Raw genomic sequence first — 20,450 nt, 5'->3', positions numbered from 1 at the left:
ACAAGCTTTCAAGATGTTTACAATCTGCAATAGAGATGACATTTTCAAAAGATGTCAGTGCTTCATGTGCAAAGCATTTTAGAAATCTGGCCAACTATTTGGATAGCTAAGTGACAGCTAAGCACTTCTAAAATTATGACTCTAAGTGGGAACGCTAAGCACTTCTGACATATGGTCTGTAATATGCAATCTATTTATTTCACCTACTTTTGGACTCAGATCAAGGAAGCACAAGATTGAAGAAGCATATGTGCAATTTACATAGAGTGAATTACATATGTTGTATCTACTCTAGGTTTAGGTGGATTGTGTTTTAGGTTTGTTTTTTCTTTTTTAAAAAAAATTGTGTGTTCAGGTGCATTTCGGATCAGTCCCTTAAAACCTAAATAAAGATTATACTCAAATGTAGATGCACCAAAATCAGTGCCAGTTTCACTGATGTTCCAAGTCAAAAAAGGCCACAGTGATCAACTAATCTGTGTGTTTTTCAGATTTTTTTTTCCAGAAATCCAGTTAAAGTTAATCAAATTAATATTTTTTAGCATTCAATGTACATACACAATTTCTACTTACTTTTCAAATATTATGCAAAACCATCAATGTGAAATTTATGTCTATAAATTAAAATACCTTTTTCTCTATGAAATGGCACAGAAAATACCGCTACTTTTACTCTTTTCCCCCCAGCTGCCCTCACAGAAAGTTATTATTTCAGGGTCGTCTTTCTTCAGCCTAACATACAGTTGCTGAAGATCTAGGGAAATTTCATGGGTCCTCCTCTTGCTGCTTTATTTGTGTGGCTGTTTTTGCTGACTTCATTGTAGAACGTACATATGATTATAAATTCACTTTGTATTTATAAGTATGGAGTGCAGATTACATGCACATAATAGCACACAGAATACCATATGTTGTTCACAAGCACTCTGTGCTTACATCCTCATGAAAATACAGATGTACTCACACATGAACCGAAAGTGTAATTTTAATTTACTTTTCTAAAGCAAAATGTTCTTGATCCTCGTAGTTGATACAGTTCTGAAAATTTTCTCTCCCTTTTATTATTTACAACTTGGATGTGGCATTAGATTCCCCAAGAGATTTATTTTTGGCATAAGACAATTATTCACTCAAAATATTCTCTAGTTCACTAAAATGAAAAAATTCTGGGCAGAAATATCTCTTCTCAAGCAGGTTAGCATATTAAGAAATATTCTCCGTAGACAGTCCTTTGTGAGAGTTTTTCCAAAGCTAATTCTTAAGGCACATCTTTTAGACCTCTATAAAATCTAGAACAGATTATTGAATTTCCAAATTATCCCACAGTTTGGTTAGAAGCAACGCAATTGTTTCTGATGAGAACAAGAAGCTGGTGTGGCTGAGTAGAGAGTGGTTCAAGGGTCTGAGAGTGCACAGCACGTTCAACTCATTCCCTCACAGCAAACAATGAGTACTACACAGAATTAGGTGCCAGGTAAGTGCAAAGCTACTGGAAAAGGCAGTTTCTCCCTCAACTAAGAAGGCAGCAATAGCATGGTATGACATACAGCTTGGAGAACTCCAATGAAATTGCACATTTTATAGTTTGCATCCCAAGCATTTTGGTGGCAAACCAAAATGCTTATTTTCTGAAAAGTGGACATATTTTCTTATGGAACCTGCAGCACATTTGTAAAGAATTGCTCCTTCTGCCATTTTCTGCAACAGGAGAGGTTTCAGTGGGAATGTTTCTCCTCTAATGCACATCCATTACCACAGTAGTTACCAGGAAGAACGGGAAGGGAACTAAGCACAGCAGGGAAGTAAATTTAACACCTCATATAGTCACACTTCTACTACTGAGAAGTATTGCAAGCAGTCCCTTGTCTAAAGTAGGGCTGAATTTATCTTTAACCTCATTTTCACTTAGGAAAGCATAAGCGATGTGTAGTGATAATAGCACGGTTACGCCACATTGAGGACAAGAAAGAACAACTGGTCAGCTCAGCCCACAGAGGAAAATGATTATGTAGTGAAAGTACAACACAACGCCCAGAAGACCCTTCACTGGGATTTTAAATTACAAATACCTTATCTTTCAGTAGAGTTAAAATTATATTTACCTTGACAAAATCAGCTTTTTTATAATCACAACAGCTAAAGCCTTTAAAACAAGAAATTTTATCAAAAATTTAACCAATATGTGACTTTTCCATATTGTTATTTTACATACATTATGTGTGTGTATGTGGACATATAAGATCATATAATCCATATACACATACCTGCTAAATAAATACATGGTAAGTACAAGAAAAAAAGGTCACTGAGCAGAGAAGCAAACATCGTTACAAACATTTTGTCATTTTTGAAAGAACAGTACTCTAACCCAACACTTGGCCTTAGGAAAAAGAAAACAAACCCACAAACAAACAAAACCCAAACAAAACCCAACCAAACCAAACAGTAATAGACTCTTCACTAAATGGTTTCACTGCAAATTTCACATATGCTTGTATTAAGCCATGGATATGATCACGTTCTCAGACTCCACCGAATTCATCAGCTGTCCTGTACTAATTTTGGGTAAAGAGGGATACATGAACTCTATGCCACAGGACTTCCAAAACCTCCATGAAACAGAATCGCCCCCGCAGATATCTCATAAGTTTGATGCTGAACAGAAGCCTTCCCTATTATAGTTTGAGTACTAGCCACAGTAAGTTTCTCAGGGGAATAACACTACCCCTACTGATTTTATCATGTCCTTTTCTTGTGATATATTTCACTGAAAATAATTGGAACCGAATGATGCTTCAGAGGAGTCTCTATGTGAGAGAATGAAATAATAGGAAGAAATGTTATGTTTGAGACTATACTTTCTTTTCACAGGATCCTTAGACATCCCATGGGAACTGTCAGAGCCACCAATCAATTAATTTTCTAATCTCTCTGTAACGAGTTTTTTTCTCCTTCAACCCTTGTTTGTCTCTTTTGTAGTAAACAGTTGATTTTTCACTTGTGTTTTTATTTCCTTTGTTTTATACCATCCTAAAATATAAAGTGGAAGAAAAAAAGGGAGCTAGCCACAATGGAACAAAATATAGCATGTTCTGTTCTTTAATTCCTCGGAACATGATAAGCTCAAAAAGTGGTATGCTAGGAAATTGATTTAGTCTGTTCAAAACATGTGAAAGTGTGAAGCTCATGTTGGCAGTCTGCCTTGCATTGCTGTTAAACCGTGCAATATTTGTTTTGATCTCTTTCTCATCATTCTAGTCTTTTTCTTCACATACTGTACTGAGTTCATGGACTGCTGCTACAGTACTCCACAGAAGTACTTGCAGGTGCACAGAACACGAAGTGGTCACCTGTACTACCTTTTCATAGAGATGTAAATAGCGTATATGAAGCCATCTTGAGCAAAAAAACCCAGAATGATGTAGGCAAAGAAAGAAGAAAGCATGAAGACAAAATGAAGCAAAATGTGTAGAACAGCGGTTACATAGGCATCTCACTTCTCCTATTGGAAATCTGGACCCACCAAAAAATTAAGAAATGTGGGTCTGGTTTGTTTTTTAACCTCATTTTGCTTTGTTGATTAACCTGTTTCTGTTCTAAAATGAATTACACCATCTTGTATCTCCACTCAATAATTTTGTCAAGAAGGCAACAAATCATGCTGGCAGTGATGGTCTGCATTGAAGTGGAATGTATAGTAAAGTACAGTTTTCCTCAAATGAATTGCTGAAACCGTTAATCTTTATCTAAGTGCCCACAATAACCGTTTTATTCTCTGTGGCAGCTGGGAGAAAAAAAAATGTCTTCCAGGAAGCATTTTGGCAGCCAATATGCTTGTTAATAAAACCTGAAGAACATTTGTGATTAATATAAACTACTAATTCCACACTTAATGCCTAAATGTGACAATGACTAATTTACACAGTTTCACTTGAGCTGCCACTGACTGACGGGACTACAAACAAAAAATGCTGTTGCATTGGTGTATGTTTCTAAACAAAGCTACCACTAGTGCGGTGCTACAGATGAGGAACCCTATCTCCGATAATAATTTCTAACCATACTGGCTAATAACTCTGCTTGAACTGGGGGGGAAACGATCAGCACTGAAAGCTACCTAAGACTCTCTTATTGTAAGGTAGAAGCAGCACATTTTGTACAGATGTGGGAGGCAGTTACAACAAACTGTGAGGCTGTGAGGCAGCTGTTGATTCTGCTACCTAGTTGGCAATGGTTTTTTGTGCTACAATGGGAGACGGCTAAAATCTTCACAGTTTAAGTTCAAAACTCAGTACTGCAGCAAAGCATGTAGGCTGCAATATCGGTGCTTCACAGCACACTGCCAAGCAGTGGTCAAGCAGATGCTTGATTCCTCAGAGGTGATCTTGTGATTGCACAGATTACTACAGTGAGACCCGGGTAAAGAGATACAGCACTATCAATGGTGAAAAATAAATAGCATCCATATTTCAAGGCTTCAGACAACTGGTTTGACAATAAATACCTTTGTCATGTTATAACCATGCTTTACATGTATTCTTACACATGATAATTACTTTGAAACTCCAGTAGAGTTATAATTTGCTTGCTTATATTGAACAGCTAATAAAATAATTTTAAAAGTCTTGTGTAATGTAAGAAAAATTGAGAAAATAAGTGGCTAAACAATAACCTATCTGTATCAGTTGCTTACGTTTGTGCAACACTGTCACCAGCCTCACTGTAACATACCTTTACTTCTGAACAAACACATGCTTTCCTTTTGCAGAATGTCTTCTGCAAAACCTTAAAATATTATAGAGAAGTAGTCCACACGCAGTTTTTAATGCTACAGCCATCACGATCTGGGAAGATGAACCAGTATTACTAAAAGTAGATGTGTCCAAAAACCACATAAGAAATCCAAGCTCACATCTGCACAATACCCCCACCTATAACTCTTAAAACATAATGTATATTAAATCATTCTGGTGTAGTTTTCCCTGAATACATTTTGAACGCCACTACAACTGAATTGTCAGTGTTCTTTAAATTGTTTAATATACTGCGATTCTGATTATCTTTCAAAAATTAACATCATTTCACCCCCAGAAGATCAGCAACAGCAACCTTATTCCCTGTATCCATCATCAAAAGCCTGGTTACTTTTGTGCATAGAGGTATGGCACAAGTGAGATTCTGATACACCTTCAAGCCATTCCTAATTCACTAACACAGTGCCGTATCTAGCTGGCTGTATCACTTGATACTTTGAATGTTAAATATCCACAATGTAAAATGGAAACCGGAGAGATTTGAGAGGCAGTAAAAATCTCATTTGGCCAATAATGTAGATCTAAGGATGACCTACTGCTTTCCTGAGGGTAAGTGGAAGCATTTGCAAGTCCGAAAAGATTTTTCGGTAATTTTTCAGAATAAAGAACTTCTGTGCATTTCTGAATACTCTGTAAAAAAAAAAAAAAATGTTATTCTATGTGATTTATATTGACTTGTCAAGAATCTTGGAGATAGGAGTATTAACTGCATGTGCCATTTTGAGCCCAGAGTCTTGGCCACCTTGTCTGAATAGTAGGTATTGGGGAATAAAAAGTTATTGAGAATTCCACAACATTCTCCTATTTTACAGCCTCCTCTAATATCAGAAGCTCAGGAAGCTTAGAAGCAATTTGCTTCTTTTAAACCCAACTACTTACGAGATTATGGCGTTGAATGTTGAGTATTAATTTATGAAGCAAGATCATCAGCCAATTGCTCAGCATGTGGAAGCATTTTTTCATTGAGAGAGTTTGGTTTTGGTCTACTGGTTGCAGGCATGCATATATACACTCTATCATGACACTATCAGCAGAGAAAGTGCTGCCTTTGTGAGTTAGTCTGAACAGAAAGACTAACATGCTGATGACACAGAGGCAATGAAGTACAACACTGTTATTCCAAATGTCACCGCTACATTATTTCCATTTCTGTTGGCATCTGCTCCATGTTACAAAACACATACTTCCAATACAACAGCTCATTAAACAGGTTTCAGTTTGCTCAGAAATCGAATTAGGACAGTGTTACAGAGTTATAAGTCTTCAGATAATCATTAATAATGAATGCTCTCCACTTCTATGAGTTTTTTCATCCAAGGAATCCACATGCTTCACTTTACTAATCTCATACCATCCCAGTGAAGTACCACTGCAAAGAGCCTCACCCACCACTGAAGTGCAGCCACCTCTGAGATATTAAGTTGTAGCTGTTGAACATCAAAACTGATTTAAAGCAAGGAATGATGAATAGTCCATCAGGATTTAAAGGGCTGTGTGCAACTCATTTCCAGCAGAACACTGAATTTAAATACTTTTAAGAAAGTTGCAATGGGATTTTTACAAGAAGCACAGATGATAAAAATTACAGTAAGCAATAGCCACCAGTATGAAACATTTAATCACCATTTCCTTTAAAGCAGATAGGTCATATATGGCCTTATGAAGTTCCTAATGCTCCTTGGAGGTCTTCCATGCAAGGTATAACCAACCTATCTTTTTAATGTTTCTGATTTCATGATCACATAACAACATTAAATACACGCCTTATTTTCCTACAAAATGAACTGGCCTTTGTTGAGCATGTTAGAAGGAAAAAAAGACAGAGGAAAGAAAACCATGTCCCTCATCCTTTTTGTCTGTGGGCACTCCCTCATTCTTCTGAAGTCCAAAATCAGTACTTCAGTTGAAAGCAACACACGGCATTGGTCTTCCCTACAGGGGTGAAGACATTATACAATATGCTCATGAGACAGTTTTCAAAGTTGCAGATATATAGCATATCCTCCCCCTTTTTATATTTCTGTTGCTATCAGGATCTTAATGGCACTTGAAACTTGAATTTTTGAAGCATACGAATCCAAAACATCTTCTTTCAACTTCTTATCTGAAAGACATTCATTCCCTTTGAAAAGTTCAAACAATACAGACCAGCACTTACATGTGTTCTCTCTTCATTTTCTTACATGGATTTCTCCTGAGTCCCAAATATTCAACAGCTTTTAACTCTCCCTTTGAGGATTTTAAGAACACTACCAATGTCAAAATCTATTAGACACTGTTTCTGCTTTCTTTTTAGCAGGACCAGCACTTAATTCTTTTGATGCTTTCTAACAGAAACCAGTCTTTTAATCCACACATGAGGCTAAGCATGAATTCCCTTTTAAAGGTCACTTTCCTTGTCTGTCTAATGTTATCACACAAAAATATATTTTTTTTAAGTACACATCTATCAAACCCTTTCAATTGCTTTGATTTCATTCAGAACAGCCAGAGTGATTCTGGTAAACCAGTTATCAAAGCAGGATTTGTAGTAGAGTGGCATGTCTGAGTCCTCTGCTGTCAAAGTAGCATCAGTGTTTACGTTGATCAGATCTTGATTCAAAGGTTAACGGGGGACCTGGTAATAAATAATGTTTCCCCAAAAGAAAAGTGCAATTAACAGACTAAAATGTTTGTAATTCCCTCAGCATCCTTTAATAATGTTCTTTAGTTAACCTTCATTTTTTAGCTTCTGGTGTGAACCAGGATGTCCGGAGAGAGTTTCAAACGGGATCTTCTGACCTCGTCTGCAAAAAGCAATAAGAAAACATGAACACCAGCAGTACCTGCATTAACTAAAAGCTGCTGAATTGAAGACAGACAGCCTTTTTTCACTTGCCTGAAGTCAAAATCCAGTCTTCACTTTCAGAGCATATCTGCTATTAAATCAACCATTTCCATGAGTAGAAACAACTTTTTAAAAAGTTTAGCCTATGGAGAACACACAGTGACTCCACTGCCCTCAGTAGTAAGCTGAGTATGGCATGACCATCAACCTGCTCAAGTCATTTCTCTAGAGCTTGCACAACTCTCTAAACCTAAAGTTCAAATTTTGCCCCAAGCCCAATCTTTGACTTTCGGTCCCAGTATTGACAGATTCAAGGGGGGAATATATCCAAAACAGGCTTTCTACAGCATCAAAATTATCGATATGAGGGAAAAAACACAGCCAAATAGGGGTTTTGCTGAAAGAACTGCTGAAAGCACAGACAGTGCTCAGTGGAAAAAGCAAAACAATCTGTTTTCATGTATGGATAGCCTTATTTTGTCCTACATAAAAAACACCATGGGTATTGGTCAAGAAGCCAGACATTTAACCGAGGACTCTGTGAGACAAGTAGCACTAGAAGTGTTCAAAATGACCAACTGCCTGAACAAGCAGACAGACAAGGTACACAATAGGTGCTTGCAAAAGATATCCAGTCTTTATCGTAACCACAAATGAAAGAACAGAAACTCCCAGAAATACAGAGTATTACTATTAAAATGGAAATTAATTTCTTCCCCAAAACTGTGAGGATGCTCTGAAGAATAATCAGGATTAGGTGCACTGGTGAACATCAAGGAGCAATTCTCTTTTACATAAAGGCAACTTTAAAATCAGGCTGACAGTGTCTTTACATCTACATTGGTAAATGCATAGATAAAACACCCACTGTGCTTACGTCCACTGTGCTTTCTTTAAATTTCCAAGGTGGTATAATTTGCCACTTATGCCAAGGTCAGTTTTCTGGTTAAGAGACTTGTCTTTACCAGCATGACTGCTTAGAGAGAAACCAAATATTTTAAGTGTTGGATGACCAAATATTACTGTGCTATCCCAGCTGGGATACAATAACAGAAGTAGCTGACTTCCTCAAAACAAAGTAAGTAACCTAAACACTAGCCAAACTGTCTACAGTAACCCTTGATTGATTCTAATACTCCTCAGGATGCAACTGACTAGGTCACACTGGTTTCTTTATATTATCTCCTTTTCCAGCAGGAATTTCCTCAGACTCAAAACCTGAGAAATACTATATTATGCCCTCAGATGGCACCTCCTACCAGCAGACCTACAGTCAGCGGTATAAACTGCTGCGCTAACACCACCAACTGGTTCTGAAAAAGTAGAATTTCCAGGTCTATAACAGGATGGAAAAGAGAGAGCATTGTGTAGTTTTTTGGAGGTCTCACATTTACCTTTCCTGATAGGTCGAGACTACAGTTCACAGTCTTTCTATTTTGTGCTCCCATTACATCAAACTAAAACCCTTGCAAACATGCAGAGATCCCTAAAATCAAATAATCATCATATAGTGAATCATGCCTGTTCATGAAAAACATTAACATGCACTAATTTTAAGCTGGTGCTTGAGCAACAGTCATGAGCTCTATGCAGCCGTTTAATACCATTCTTTGAGCACATGAAAAATACCAAGTAACTATTAACAAACTACAGCGTAAAGATTTCTCAGAATTTTTCTCCTGTATAATATCACAGGCTAATCAACCTTGCCTCTATGAAGTCCCCTTCCTTAATTTTTGCTATACCAAACCAAATCCTAAAAGAGCAGTAGCCAAACTGGCATTCTCAGAAGCTATTCCAGTCTCTTAGTCATGGAAAGCTTTTGTCAGGTCTGTGTTAATTTCCATTAAAAATGGACAGTACTCTTTCTATGCTAACTGCCGATTTGTATAGGGATAAGTACAGTTCCTCCCTGTGAGTTAGACTTCTAAACTCCGTCAATAATTCTTCATTAATAACTAAAAAACCTTAGAATTATCACCACCACCAGACAGTGGTGGTTTCGTGTCCTTCCCCATCTCCAGTAATTCAGTGACACTTGGAGAAAGCATTTCAGTACAGGTTCTAGGGAAGCATCCCAGTTGGAACGGAAGGAACAGGAACAAGGCAACTTGATGATAATTTTAAAATATGCTTACAGCTTTGAGACAAAAAAATAGTAACCCTCCCAAAAATTAATCTGCTCATGAAACAAGGAATTGCACTGGACAGAGAAACTGCTAGAGGATTGTAGAAGAGACTGAAGAAAAATAATCACACAGCCGACTACTCAACACCTGTACATGCACTCACAAAACACGGCAGAAAGGAGAAGAGAAAGAAAATTCAGCTTAATTCAGAGACTATTACTGCCTTAGCTATAGACCTTATTAACTCAATGGAGGAGTCTGCCTCAGTTGATGAGGACTGGGTTAGGGAGCAATTAAGCAATCTGGACATCCATAAATCCATGGGTCCAGATGGGATGCACCCGCGGGTGCTGAGGGAGCTGGCTGAAGTCATTGCTGGACCGCTCTCCATCATCTTTGCCAAGTCTTGGGAAACGGGAGAGGTGCCTGAGGACTGGAGGAAAGCAAATGTCACTCCGGTCTTCAAAAAGGGCAAGAAGGAGGACCCGGGCAACTATAGACTGGTCAGCCTCACCTCCATCCCTGGGAAAGTGATGGAACACCTTATCCTTGGTGCCATCTTAAGACATATCAAGGATAAGAGGGTCATCAGGGACAGTCAACATGGCTTCACCAAGGGGAAGTCGTGTTTGACCAACCTCATAGCCTTTTATGAAGACGTAACAAGGTGGATTGACGATGGCAGAGCAGTGGATGTGGTCTACCTTGACTTCAGCAAAGCATTTGACACCGTCTCCCACAGTATCCTCACGGCAAAACTGAGGAAGTGTGGACTGGATGATCGGGTAGTGAGGTGGACTGCAAACTGGCTGAAGGAGAGAAGCCAGAGAGTTGTGATCAATGGGGCGGAGTCTGGTTGGAGGCCTGTATCTAGTGGAGTGCCTCAAGGGTCAGTTCTGGGACCAATACTGTTCAATATATTCATCAATGACTTGGATGAGGGAATTGAGTGTACTATCAGCAAGTTTGCTGATGACACCAAGCTGGGAGGAGTGGCTGACACGCCAGAAGGCTGTGCTGCCATCCAGCGAGATCTGGACAGGCTAGAGAGTTGGGCGGGGAAAAATTTAATGAAATATAACAAAGGGAAATGTAGAGTCTTGCATCTGGGCAGGAACAACCCCAGGTTCCAGTACAGGTTGGGGAATGACCTATTAGAGAGCAGTGTAGGGGAAAGAGACCTGGGGGTCCTGGTGGACAGCAGGATGACCATGAGCCAGCACTGTGCCCTTGTGGCCAAGAAGGCCAATGGCATCCTGGGGTGTATTAGAAGGGGGGTGGTTAGTAGGTCGAGAGAGGTTCTCCTTCCCCTCTACTCTGCCCTGGTGAGACCTCATCTGGAATATTGTGTCCAGTTCTGGGCCCCTCAGTTCAAGAAGGACAGGGAACTGCTGGAGAGAGTCCAGCGCAGGGCCACAAAGATGATTAAGGGAGTGGAGCATCTCCCTTATGAGGAAAGGCTGAGGGAGCTGGGTCTCTTTAGCTTGCAGAAGAGGAGACTGAGGGGTGACCTCATTAATGTTTATAAATATATAAAGGGTGGGTGTCACAAGGATGGAGCTAGGCTCTTCTCAGTGACAACCAACAGTAAGACAAGGGGTAATGGGTTCAAGCTGGAACACAAGAGGTTCCACTTAAATGTGAGAAGAAACTTCTTCTCAGTGAGGGTGACAGAGCACTGGAACAGGCTGCCCAGGGGGGTTGTGGATTCTCCTTCTCTGGAGACATTCAAAACCCGCCTGGACGCCTTCCTGTGTAACCTCACCTAAGTTTTCCTGCTCTGGCAGGGGGATTGGACTAGATGATCTTTTGAGGTCCCTTCCAATCCCTAACATTCTGTGATTCTGTGATTCTGTGTAACTACCTAATTAATAGGCAGAAGTACGACAAAAACAAGTGGACATATTATAAACACTTTTTTTCTACTACTATTTTTTCCTTAAGATCTTTTCACTCAAAGAAGCCTCCAGAGGTATGCAGATGGTTGCAGAGAGATGGTCCAACTACCTGGCAGCTGTTAAAAAAAAGAATGACAGCAGGATTCAAACAGTCCCACAGTTTTTGGAACATGGTGAGGACAACCTCCAACCAGAGATAGAACGAAATAACTGAAGAGAGACAATTTTATATTTGAAATTATGAAAATCACAATTTCTCCTATAGAAGCAGCAGCTAAGACCGTCAGGGTGGCATGTCATCTGAACAAAAGCCCTCAGGAGCTAAGAGTCAGATTTCAGAAAAATAAGGAATTAGTACAGACAAACAAGGATGACAAGGAACAAAGGCAAACATTAAGAAAATAAAGGGAAGAGGTAACAGCATGTTCCCTGGGAATATATTCTATGAGGAAAAGCTGTGCAGGAGAGCTGGATGTTATTAAGAAGCGTATGTACCACTGTAAGTACAACTTCACAAACTCAGTTCCTTAATTTAATCACACATTTAAGAACAATTAAAAATACTATTTATAACCACAATTAAATTCTCATCACAAAAGCATACTATCCTGGTCTGGTCAGAAGCAATATGGTTACATCGAAAGCTTCCTAAAATTCACAATCACAAGCTTCATGCAAATAAATGGTGACAAAAAAGATACAGTGATAATGACATATCACTGAAGGTGATACAAAGAAACAGCATAAGCATTTTGAAATAAAATCAGAAAGACTCACTGGAGAGAAGACTAGAAAGAAACAGTAACACAAAAAGGTTACAGAAATAAGCCACAGGTAAAACAACAGGATTTTTACAAGATGAAAGGAGCTCTTTTCTCAATAAGAATGGAGAAAAAGCCACTTAAGCTTTGTTCAGAGAAATTCAATGTAAAGCCTGCTAACTGCTAGCAAAAGCCTTCAAGATCTTGCAGAGAATACCAAGAGGACTGTAAAGAAGAGCAAACCTACCTGGTCTCTCTAGGACAAATGTTGTAAGCATATATAACTGGCAATATTCACAGTGATCAAACAACTAAACATATAATGCATATGAAAATCTCAGACAATAACATCACAAAACCAGCATATATTTCTTACGGAGAAATAATGTCAAATACCAAATTATTTGATGGAATAACAGGACGGATCACTCAGAGAAAAACATGCTACAGCTTAATATTAGTACAACTTCTAACACTACAACAATGATTCATTGCTTTCAAGAAAAGAGCAATATGGTCTAGCTTAACTGACACAGGAGCTTGGTTCAGAAACTGCAGTCAGGATTCTGCAGTAATCTGTACCAGTCTGCTTCTAGTAATGTCTTCATTGTTTTATTTCAACACCTGTGATGTATATGTGCCAGTTGTTACTGTTATTTTATTCAATACTTAGCACATTAACAAAAATAAAACACGCCTAAGTAAGGAAAATGATAACCTTATTTTGATTTATATAATTATGTAACATCATACATTTTAGGAGCTTTTTTTTACCCCCTTCCTTGCTTTTGTGTTCATCTATCCTTGCACAATACCCCTTCTTTAACCTGCATATCCCAAATTATTTTCCCTTGCAAATGACATTAAAATGTCATACCACTAAGAATTTTGTTCCTGCTTTCTCTATATTTCATTTGCTTTTGTTTCAGTAGTAATACTATTTTGTCTGTTTTCAGGCTAACATACAGTAACCCGAGGTGAGCACCTGCTAAAAAAATTAGTAAAAACTGAGACTTCAGGTCATGATCTGTTACTTACTTTCCCTAGCCTACCACTTTGCACTCCCTAATTAAAAAGAAGTTAATTTCTCTGTAAATATTTAATAACCTTTTCTTTTTTCAAAACTAAACTCAATCAGTACCTGTTGATTACGTTTGCAATGTTGAATTGCTTCTTCAATGTAAATTTTGTATCAGACAGATTTTTTTTTCCTTGTATTTTTCTAGAATGAACATGAAAAGAAGGGAGATCCAAGTTCATCTGAGCAATATAAGGTGGCAATGGCATAACGAAGAAAAGTGGCATTTTCAAAACCAACAGTTCAGAAAAAAAGAGACAATGAGTGTTCTAAAATGATTGCATTTTCAGAAAATAATGGAAGCAAGAGAGGCAAGTCACAACCTTTAAAGGTAAACTGTGAAGATTTTCGAAAAAGTACCAAACAAGACAGTAGTTGCATTAAATACTAAACCAACCACTTATATTTCTGTCTTTCCAGAGGTCTAGACCACATGACACATTTTGTAACCCTTAAAAAGAATATATCAGACTGATGCTACATAGTCAGCCTTCCGCCTCTCCTGCAGAGAGGGCAAAGGTTTCAGATATGCAGAGGAAAGGGAACCTTCCCTGGCAAAGCAGTAATTTTTTTAACATGCAGATACAGAAAGGTAACAAAGGTGGTCTCTGTAGGCTGGACTAGGGCCTGCTTATGGTTTTGTGAAGAAACAAGGGACAACATTTCACAATCTTGTTTCATCAGCATAAACTAAGAGAAAAACGCTCCAGGATGGAAAACTCTCCCCTGAGGTTTGGATTTATGTGTTAACTTAGTGCACAGTGCTTTCCTGCAACTGTTGCATTGCCAACCTTGCTACTGTCCTCAGCAGAGTGAAGGATGAAGGCAAACAATACTTGAACTACAGAAAAGGAGGAAAAATGCTTTTGTGTCTCTGAAACATGCCTAAAAGTTTAATTTCTGTGAATAAGTTACCGGTGCATGAACACCTTTGCTGCTAATTTTTTGCTATTTTACTTTCATTAAAAAAAATTCTATCTAAAGACAGTTGACTATCATAAAGCTCAATTATTTTGAAGGGAGCCCTTGATGGTTAAAAGACTCAGTTAAATGAATTTATAGAAGATACATAATGATTTTTAGTGAAATATGGAATTTAACCACAAATGAGGAAAGCCAGGCATAAGCAACCTGGTGTACTTGAACAATAATGTCTTGCTTGAGAGTTCAATGGATTTTGTATGTTCTAACAATGAAGCTATTAGCTGGATAGACCAAGCTGAGATTCTTTTTTTTTTTTTTAATTCACTTTTAATTTGGTTTTCACCTTAAATATTTCTTTGTTTTTTAAAATTTATAAAGCTTTTGTTATTGTTTTTAATGCTTGCAGCTACTGATGCCATCCCTGTGCTACATTTTGTTGTGATGGTGTGATGGTGAAGACTGCATTCCTTAGCTTAAGTACTCCTGTTTGGTTTAGTGATGATGCTCAGGGACTGAATAAAAACCCAAACCCACCAACCAACCAACACCAAACAAAACCCAAAAAACAAAACCAAACCAAAAAATTCCAGTGTTCCCAGGGAGCTTGATATCAGAGTTTTGAATGAAGAAAACTCCTCTTGAAGTTAATGGCAAGTTTTTGTGAGTGATGCAAGTAGGACTGGGCCTACACAGTACAGATTTACTTATCCAAGAACATCATCCACTTAACTCTGATATCCTTATGTGATTTTTTATGACCATATTAAAAAAGTTTTAAGTAACATCACTGCTTGCTTTTTAAATAATATTGTTGTTGTTGTTGTTATTATTATTATTATTATTATTATTATGCTTCAGCACAAGAATAAACCTCTGTCATTCTGATGCTGAACAACCAGTCATTAGAGGGTTTTATTTTCTGGAATAAAAAGAAATGAATAGAACTATCCATTAGGAATCTATTTCCCTGTAGATTTAGAAAAGGAAAAAAAAAATCTCAACGGTGAAGAAATGAGGCTGAAAAACAGGGATCATGCATACTCAGTTTCTCTGGTGAAATGAGGTGGAATGACTGTTTCACAGTAGAAAGGCCAGCTTCACATATAAAGACAATATCTACAGCCTGTCGAAAGATTTCAGCTCTCTAGTCTAAAACTAAAAACAGAAAAAAAAATATTGTTGGAGCAGCCAAAACTTGTTAGGAATGGAAGATTCAGGTACAAAACCAATTGATGAAATAAGATCTTTGTTGGAGGATTAAACAAATGAGTCAGCTGAAGCAGTACCAACTCCACAGTGGGGCCAGGGAATCAGTTAGCTCAACCCACTGGTTTTTAACCTCCTGATGTTATTACTTCCATAGCCCCAGATGCTACTCTACGTTTCCTCTGGGTGCCCAGGCCAGCTCCAGTGCAGGCCTCCATGAAGGAGAGTGCAGAGCTTGGGGAGGTGCCCCCCATTGCTTCAGTGAGTGGGCGTGAAGGTGTGTGAGGCCATTCATGCTCCCTTGCATGCCACCTGCTCCCACGGCACCCCACATCACCCACACCGACAGAAACAGCTTGTCTGAGAAAAAAGGAGGAAAAAAAAGGAAGGAATCAAAGAGGACCCACTTGGCTTGATGCTAGGAGTATTTACCCTAAGAAATTGAAACTGTAAATACTGCTGGACTACTTGACATCTGGACCCATACCACTTACCAACTACACAGACGTCAGTTTCCTTAGGTGATAAAATATTACAGAGACAAGATTATTTCATCTAAGCAAATAAGAAAATCCAGGAATTTCACATCCAAAGGATTAATGATTTTTCCACATATTTGGGGACAGCTTCCATCCAACCCTTCTTGCCCTCTCCTCCTCCTCCACCTCAGAGCACTAGAATAAATGCAATAGTGCGCTTTGCTTTAAAAGTCAGCCATAGTTCAGTGAACTGGCTGACAGGCTATTTCATGTGAGAAAAGAAGCTGTGATTTAATCTCATTTTCACTAGCTAGATTCCTAGCTAATGCTGTATCTGGAGGTAGTTAAGGCTGCATTCATTGTAAGACATCTGCATTATATACCATTTGGTCCTCTGTATTTCCACAGAGCGTAGGTGAAAAATTAGCACCTGCTGTGCAACAATGGTAAAATCTCTATATACTCACAGATATAGAAATATTCCCGGCCTGGCCTGAACTCGAATCCTAGTGAGAAGGGCGTGAAGAGCTGGAACTTTTCTGAGAACTTCAATGGTCCATTTGGGGAATGCGGCCGATTACACTCCCACCTCTTGAACCCTTTGGAGGTGTGATCACAGGAGCTGTAGCCATCAAAGTTCACCATGTACAGAACGTAGCGTTCAGTCTTCTCTTCTGGCACTGAGTCTTCATAGTGAGGGCAGAACACATCCAGGTAGTCATTGATGCAGACATCGATGTGGTAGTCACCTCGCTGGAATCTGAAATCACAGGAAGAATTCAGATGTAAGCACAGTTAACTCAAGGTGACCTTGTTGCAGAGTAACATTCTCATAAAAGGGGCATCACTAATGGCACTTCAGATTGTTCCAGCCTTGCACATTCAATCTCAAACATAACTCTTACAATTCAACAGAGGTAACAGAGCCTGCTTATACAGTACTATGATCCAACAGCCTTCTAGATAAAGGTTTTGATTTCTTCTCTTACAAAATGAGTCTCTTGCTAATGCACACCAAGATACGGGCTATCCTTCCCTACGGTTTGTTGAATAAACAAACAAAGAAAGTATCTGCTTTATTTGGTTGTGGTAATTTTTTTTTTAATTGGAGAGAGAAGCAAGATGCAAAGCCAAAACTGTATCAGCCTCCCAAAATCACTGTCTATATCAACATCTTAATATGCATGTAAATAAACAACCCAAACACATCCTTGTCTCTGAATCAGGCAGTAAACACCCCTGTGCTGAAAGCTGATTTGACTGCAAGTACTTACAGTTACTACAAGAGCACAAACAGCTTTACTCTTTCTTTTTGATTAGCAGCAGTTTGTCAAGATGCAAAGAAAAGCCTATATTGCTTTTTATATATATTTGAAAAGCAATGCATCTCATTTCCAAAAATACATGTTGAAGACGTTGCTCTGTTCAGATAAAAGATTCTAGGATACAAATTATCAGCATTCAGGCTAACATGATAGTCCTGAATGAGTGCCAGCTGAGAACTGCAGCTCAAGGTATCAGCCCAGCTGCAGTTTATTATTACTATTATCATTACTGAGGAGTCCTTAGAGATGCGGGATTCTTGTTCGGTTGAGACTGGGAAGGGTGTCCTTTTATTCCCCCTCCATGCTTCACTTACATTACTTTTCTAATGCCTACCATAGTATCTGGAAAAAACCATGGGAACAAATTTACTGACAGCCTCCATGGGAGCTTGTACTATGATGGATTTAATGATTACATATACCAGGTCTGTACGTCTATCAAACTCCCTGAGGCAGCCAAAGAAACCAACCACTGACCTACTCCACTTCAGGCTGACGGGGCTACTCGTAGATTCTCTCTTTCACGGCTGCAGTTGTCAAGTGTACCACAGAGCAATAAAAAGGCCATGACAGATTTAACTATAATACTTCTTTTTAGCTGAGGGGCATATTTTAAACACCTGATGGGCTTGAAATCTGCCATCTGGATCCTTCTATCTAATTTCAGAGAAAAAGCAATGATCTGCTGGCCCTCCAAGGATAAATTCAGAGCAAGCTACACCTTTTCATATCCTTACAATAATTTAACTTCAATAAAATAGCTTTTTAAAGGAGAAAAAACGAATACACATCAAAGCATGATATATCTGTATAATTTCAGCCAGTGCACAGACTCATGGTTCCCTTCTGTAACGTGGAAAATCCTCTCTGAACCACGGGTCTTGCAGGAGAATTCACATTTATCTAAATCTTTAGTTAAAAATAAATTTTTGTACTCCAGTGGCTTCAAAACCTGTCACCTGGACAGATATCATAATAAATTTGCAAAAATGTATTGTTTTCAAATTGGGGCCTGTTCTCTGTAACACTTAACAGTATGCCATTTCTTACAGGTAATGAAAAAGAGCATCTTATAAGGTATGAATAGGAAAGCCACATTCTGGCAATGATACCTCTTTTTTTAAATTACAGTTTTAGGAAGTAAAAATGAATATATATTTATGTGTGTGTGTTTCTGTCTGCACACACTTTTTAACCATACAGGTGACAGACAATGCAGTTTTCTCAAGGTTACCTCTTATATCAGCCTATGCCTTCGTAATAGTGCCAAATTATGTTTCTGTGACAGAAACTATATGCTTTCAGAACTATACTTATGTAATGCTAGACATTCAGGATCAGAGTAGTCTCTTTAACTTTACTCTTGTAACAGCACCTTATGTGAACTGCTCCTCCATATTCTCTTTAAGTTAGAGAGAAATAGGAACTTCTCTAGTCCATTCATCAGGCCTGCTTAGGCACAAGGTACACTACACAGCTATTTCTCTCCTTTAACCAAAAGGAGAGTCTAGATAGACATTTCCCAGACAACAGCTATACTGTTCATAGCTGAATTTGAAGGAAAGAATCTGACCACACCGTCAGCGATAATCAAGATAACAAATACAAATATACGGGTGACTAAATTTGTGATCACACCTTAAATCTGCATTAGCAATGAATCAAACTTGTAATCTGCACCAGTGAGCTGTTCTACCCAATACTGGAAACAAAGAGCTCATCTGACTCCCTTTTGGCAAAGTCCTCTGTTGTATTCTTTTTAAATAAACAAAACCACAACACAGCTATCCTCTTTGATCACTGGTACTTTAGTAGATTCATTCTTATTTCTCCTTCCCTAAGTGCTGAAGCAATTGAGTGTCTTCATTTGCCCCAGCACACCCTTGCCTGTCTAACACATGGAAAGTAAGAAGGAAGGGCTGCCTGCAAAGCAGGTCTGAGGGTGAAATACACATCCGAGTCCTTTTTATCCCAGACCCCTCAAAGCTATTGAAACAAACACTTCAGAAACACATATTCAAGGATTTTAAACCACATCCAGGAGGAAAACATTTAGCATTTACAAGCTGAAAATCTCTTATTAGTAGTGTAATGTCAGGTGCTAGAGTGAAACAGAAGTTCCACTTCAAATGGAAGCATTGATCGATGTTTAGCCACTTACATATGTTGAGGAGCACAACGTGTAGAGGGAAGGTGGAATCTGTTAGTAGATATATTTGTAGAAACGACAGGAATAGCAGATCTTCCGTTGACTGTATTTAAGGTTTAATAAGTTCGTCCCTTTTTCCAGTCCCATTCAGAATAAAAAGCACGCCTTCCTACAGTCTCTGGTAATGCTACCGATGTTCTTTTCTCACTTAGGTCTTCAACCTGTTCTGGCATATCGTCATCTGGACTCCCATGCAGTAATCAAGAACCATGCAGTAACCAGGATTCTTCATCTAAATCTCACTATGAGGAATAAACCAGTCCTATCTAGATTTTATCTAACGGAACATTGTGTTGTTGGAGAAACCAACCAAAAAGGCTTCTCCTAAAGTGACAGAATCTACAAACCTTCTTGCAAATAATGTCACTTGTCTCCATGCACTCTGGGTTACACACAGCAAAGCAGTGCTATTCTTCAAACATAATTAACCTATGTTTTGTGCCAGGTGGCATTCAAACAGTGTATTGGAAACCTGCATACTACACAGCTATTAGGCAGTAGGGTTATAAAAGCCATTTTGAAGAGAGGGACAAATCATAAAGTACCTTCTAAATCTAAACATTTCCATAACCAACAAACATCGGTTTGCTACACAAAACTTGCTTACTTCTTCCAGCAAAGACAGTCATACAAATGTTTCTGTGCTCAAGTGCCACTAATGAAATGTGCAGGTATTCAGGATGCAGAGAAAGAACTTCATGGTAAGTTTAACCACAGAAACACAAGACAAGCAAAACATTTTCAAAGTAATTAATGCTTTCTGTATTCTGTTTATCCATTAACACAAGTGAAAGTACACA

General features: G+C 38.5%; 1 protein-coding gene across 1 annotated transcript in view; it reads right to left on the bottom strand.

Annotated features, from left to right (window-relative positions):
* The window catches only part of EFNA5 (ephrin A5), a 218,713-nt gene that overhangs the window by 23,393 nt on the left and 174,870 nt on the right, over positions 1–20,450 (bottom strand). Inside the window, exon 2 of the mRNA XM_065656614.1 lies at positions 16,584–16,876. Coding sequence (XP_065512686.1) covers positions 16,584–16,876 — 293 coding nt within the window. The remainder of the gene's footprint in view (positions 1–16,583; positions 16,877–20,450) is intronic.

Source organism: Caloenas nicobarica, chromosome Z, assembly GCF_036013445.1.
Source record: "Caloenas nicobarica isolate bCalNic1 chromosome Z, bCalNic1.hap1, whole genome shotgun sequence".
Taxonomy (NCBI): Eukaryota; Metazoa; Chordata; class Aves; order Columbiformes; family Columbidae; genus Caloenas; species Caloenas nicobarica.
Note: the sequence above shows the minus strand (reverse complement) of the source record. Positions and strands in the feature narration are given on the sequence as shown.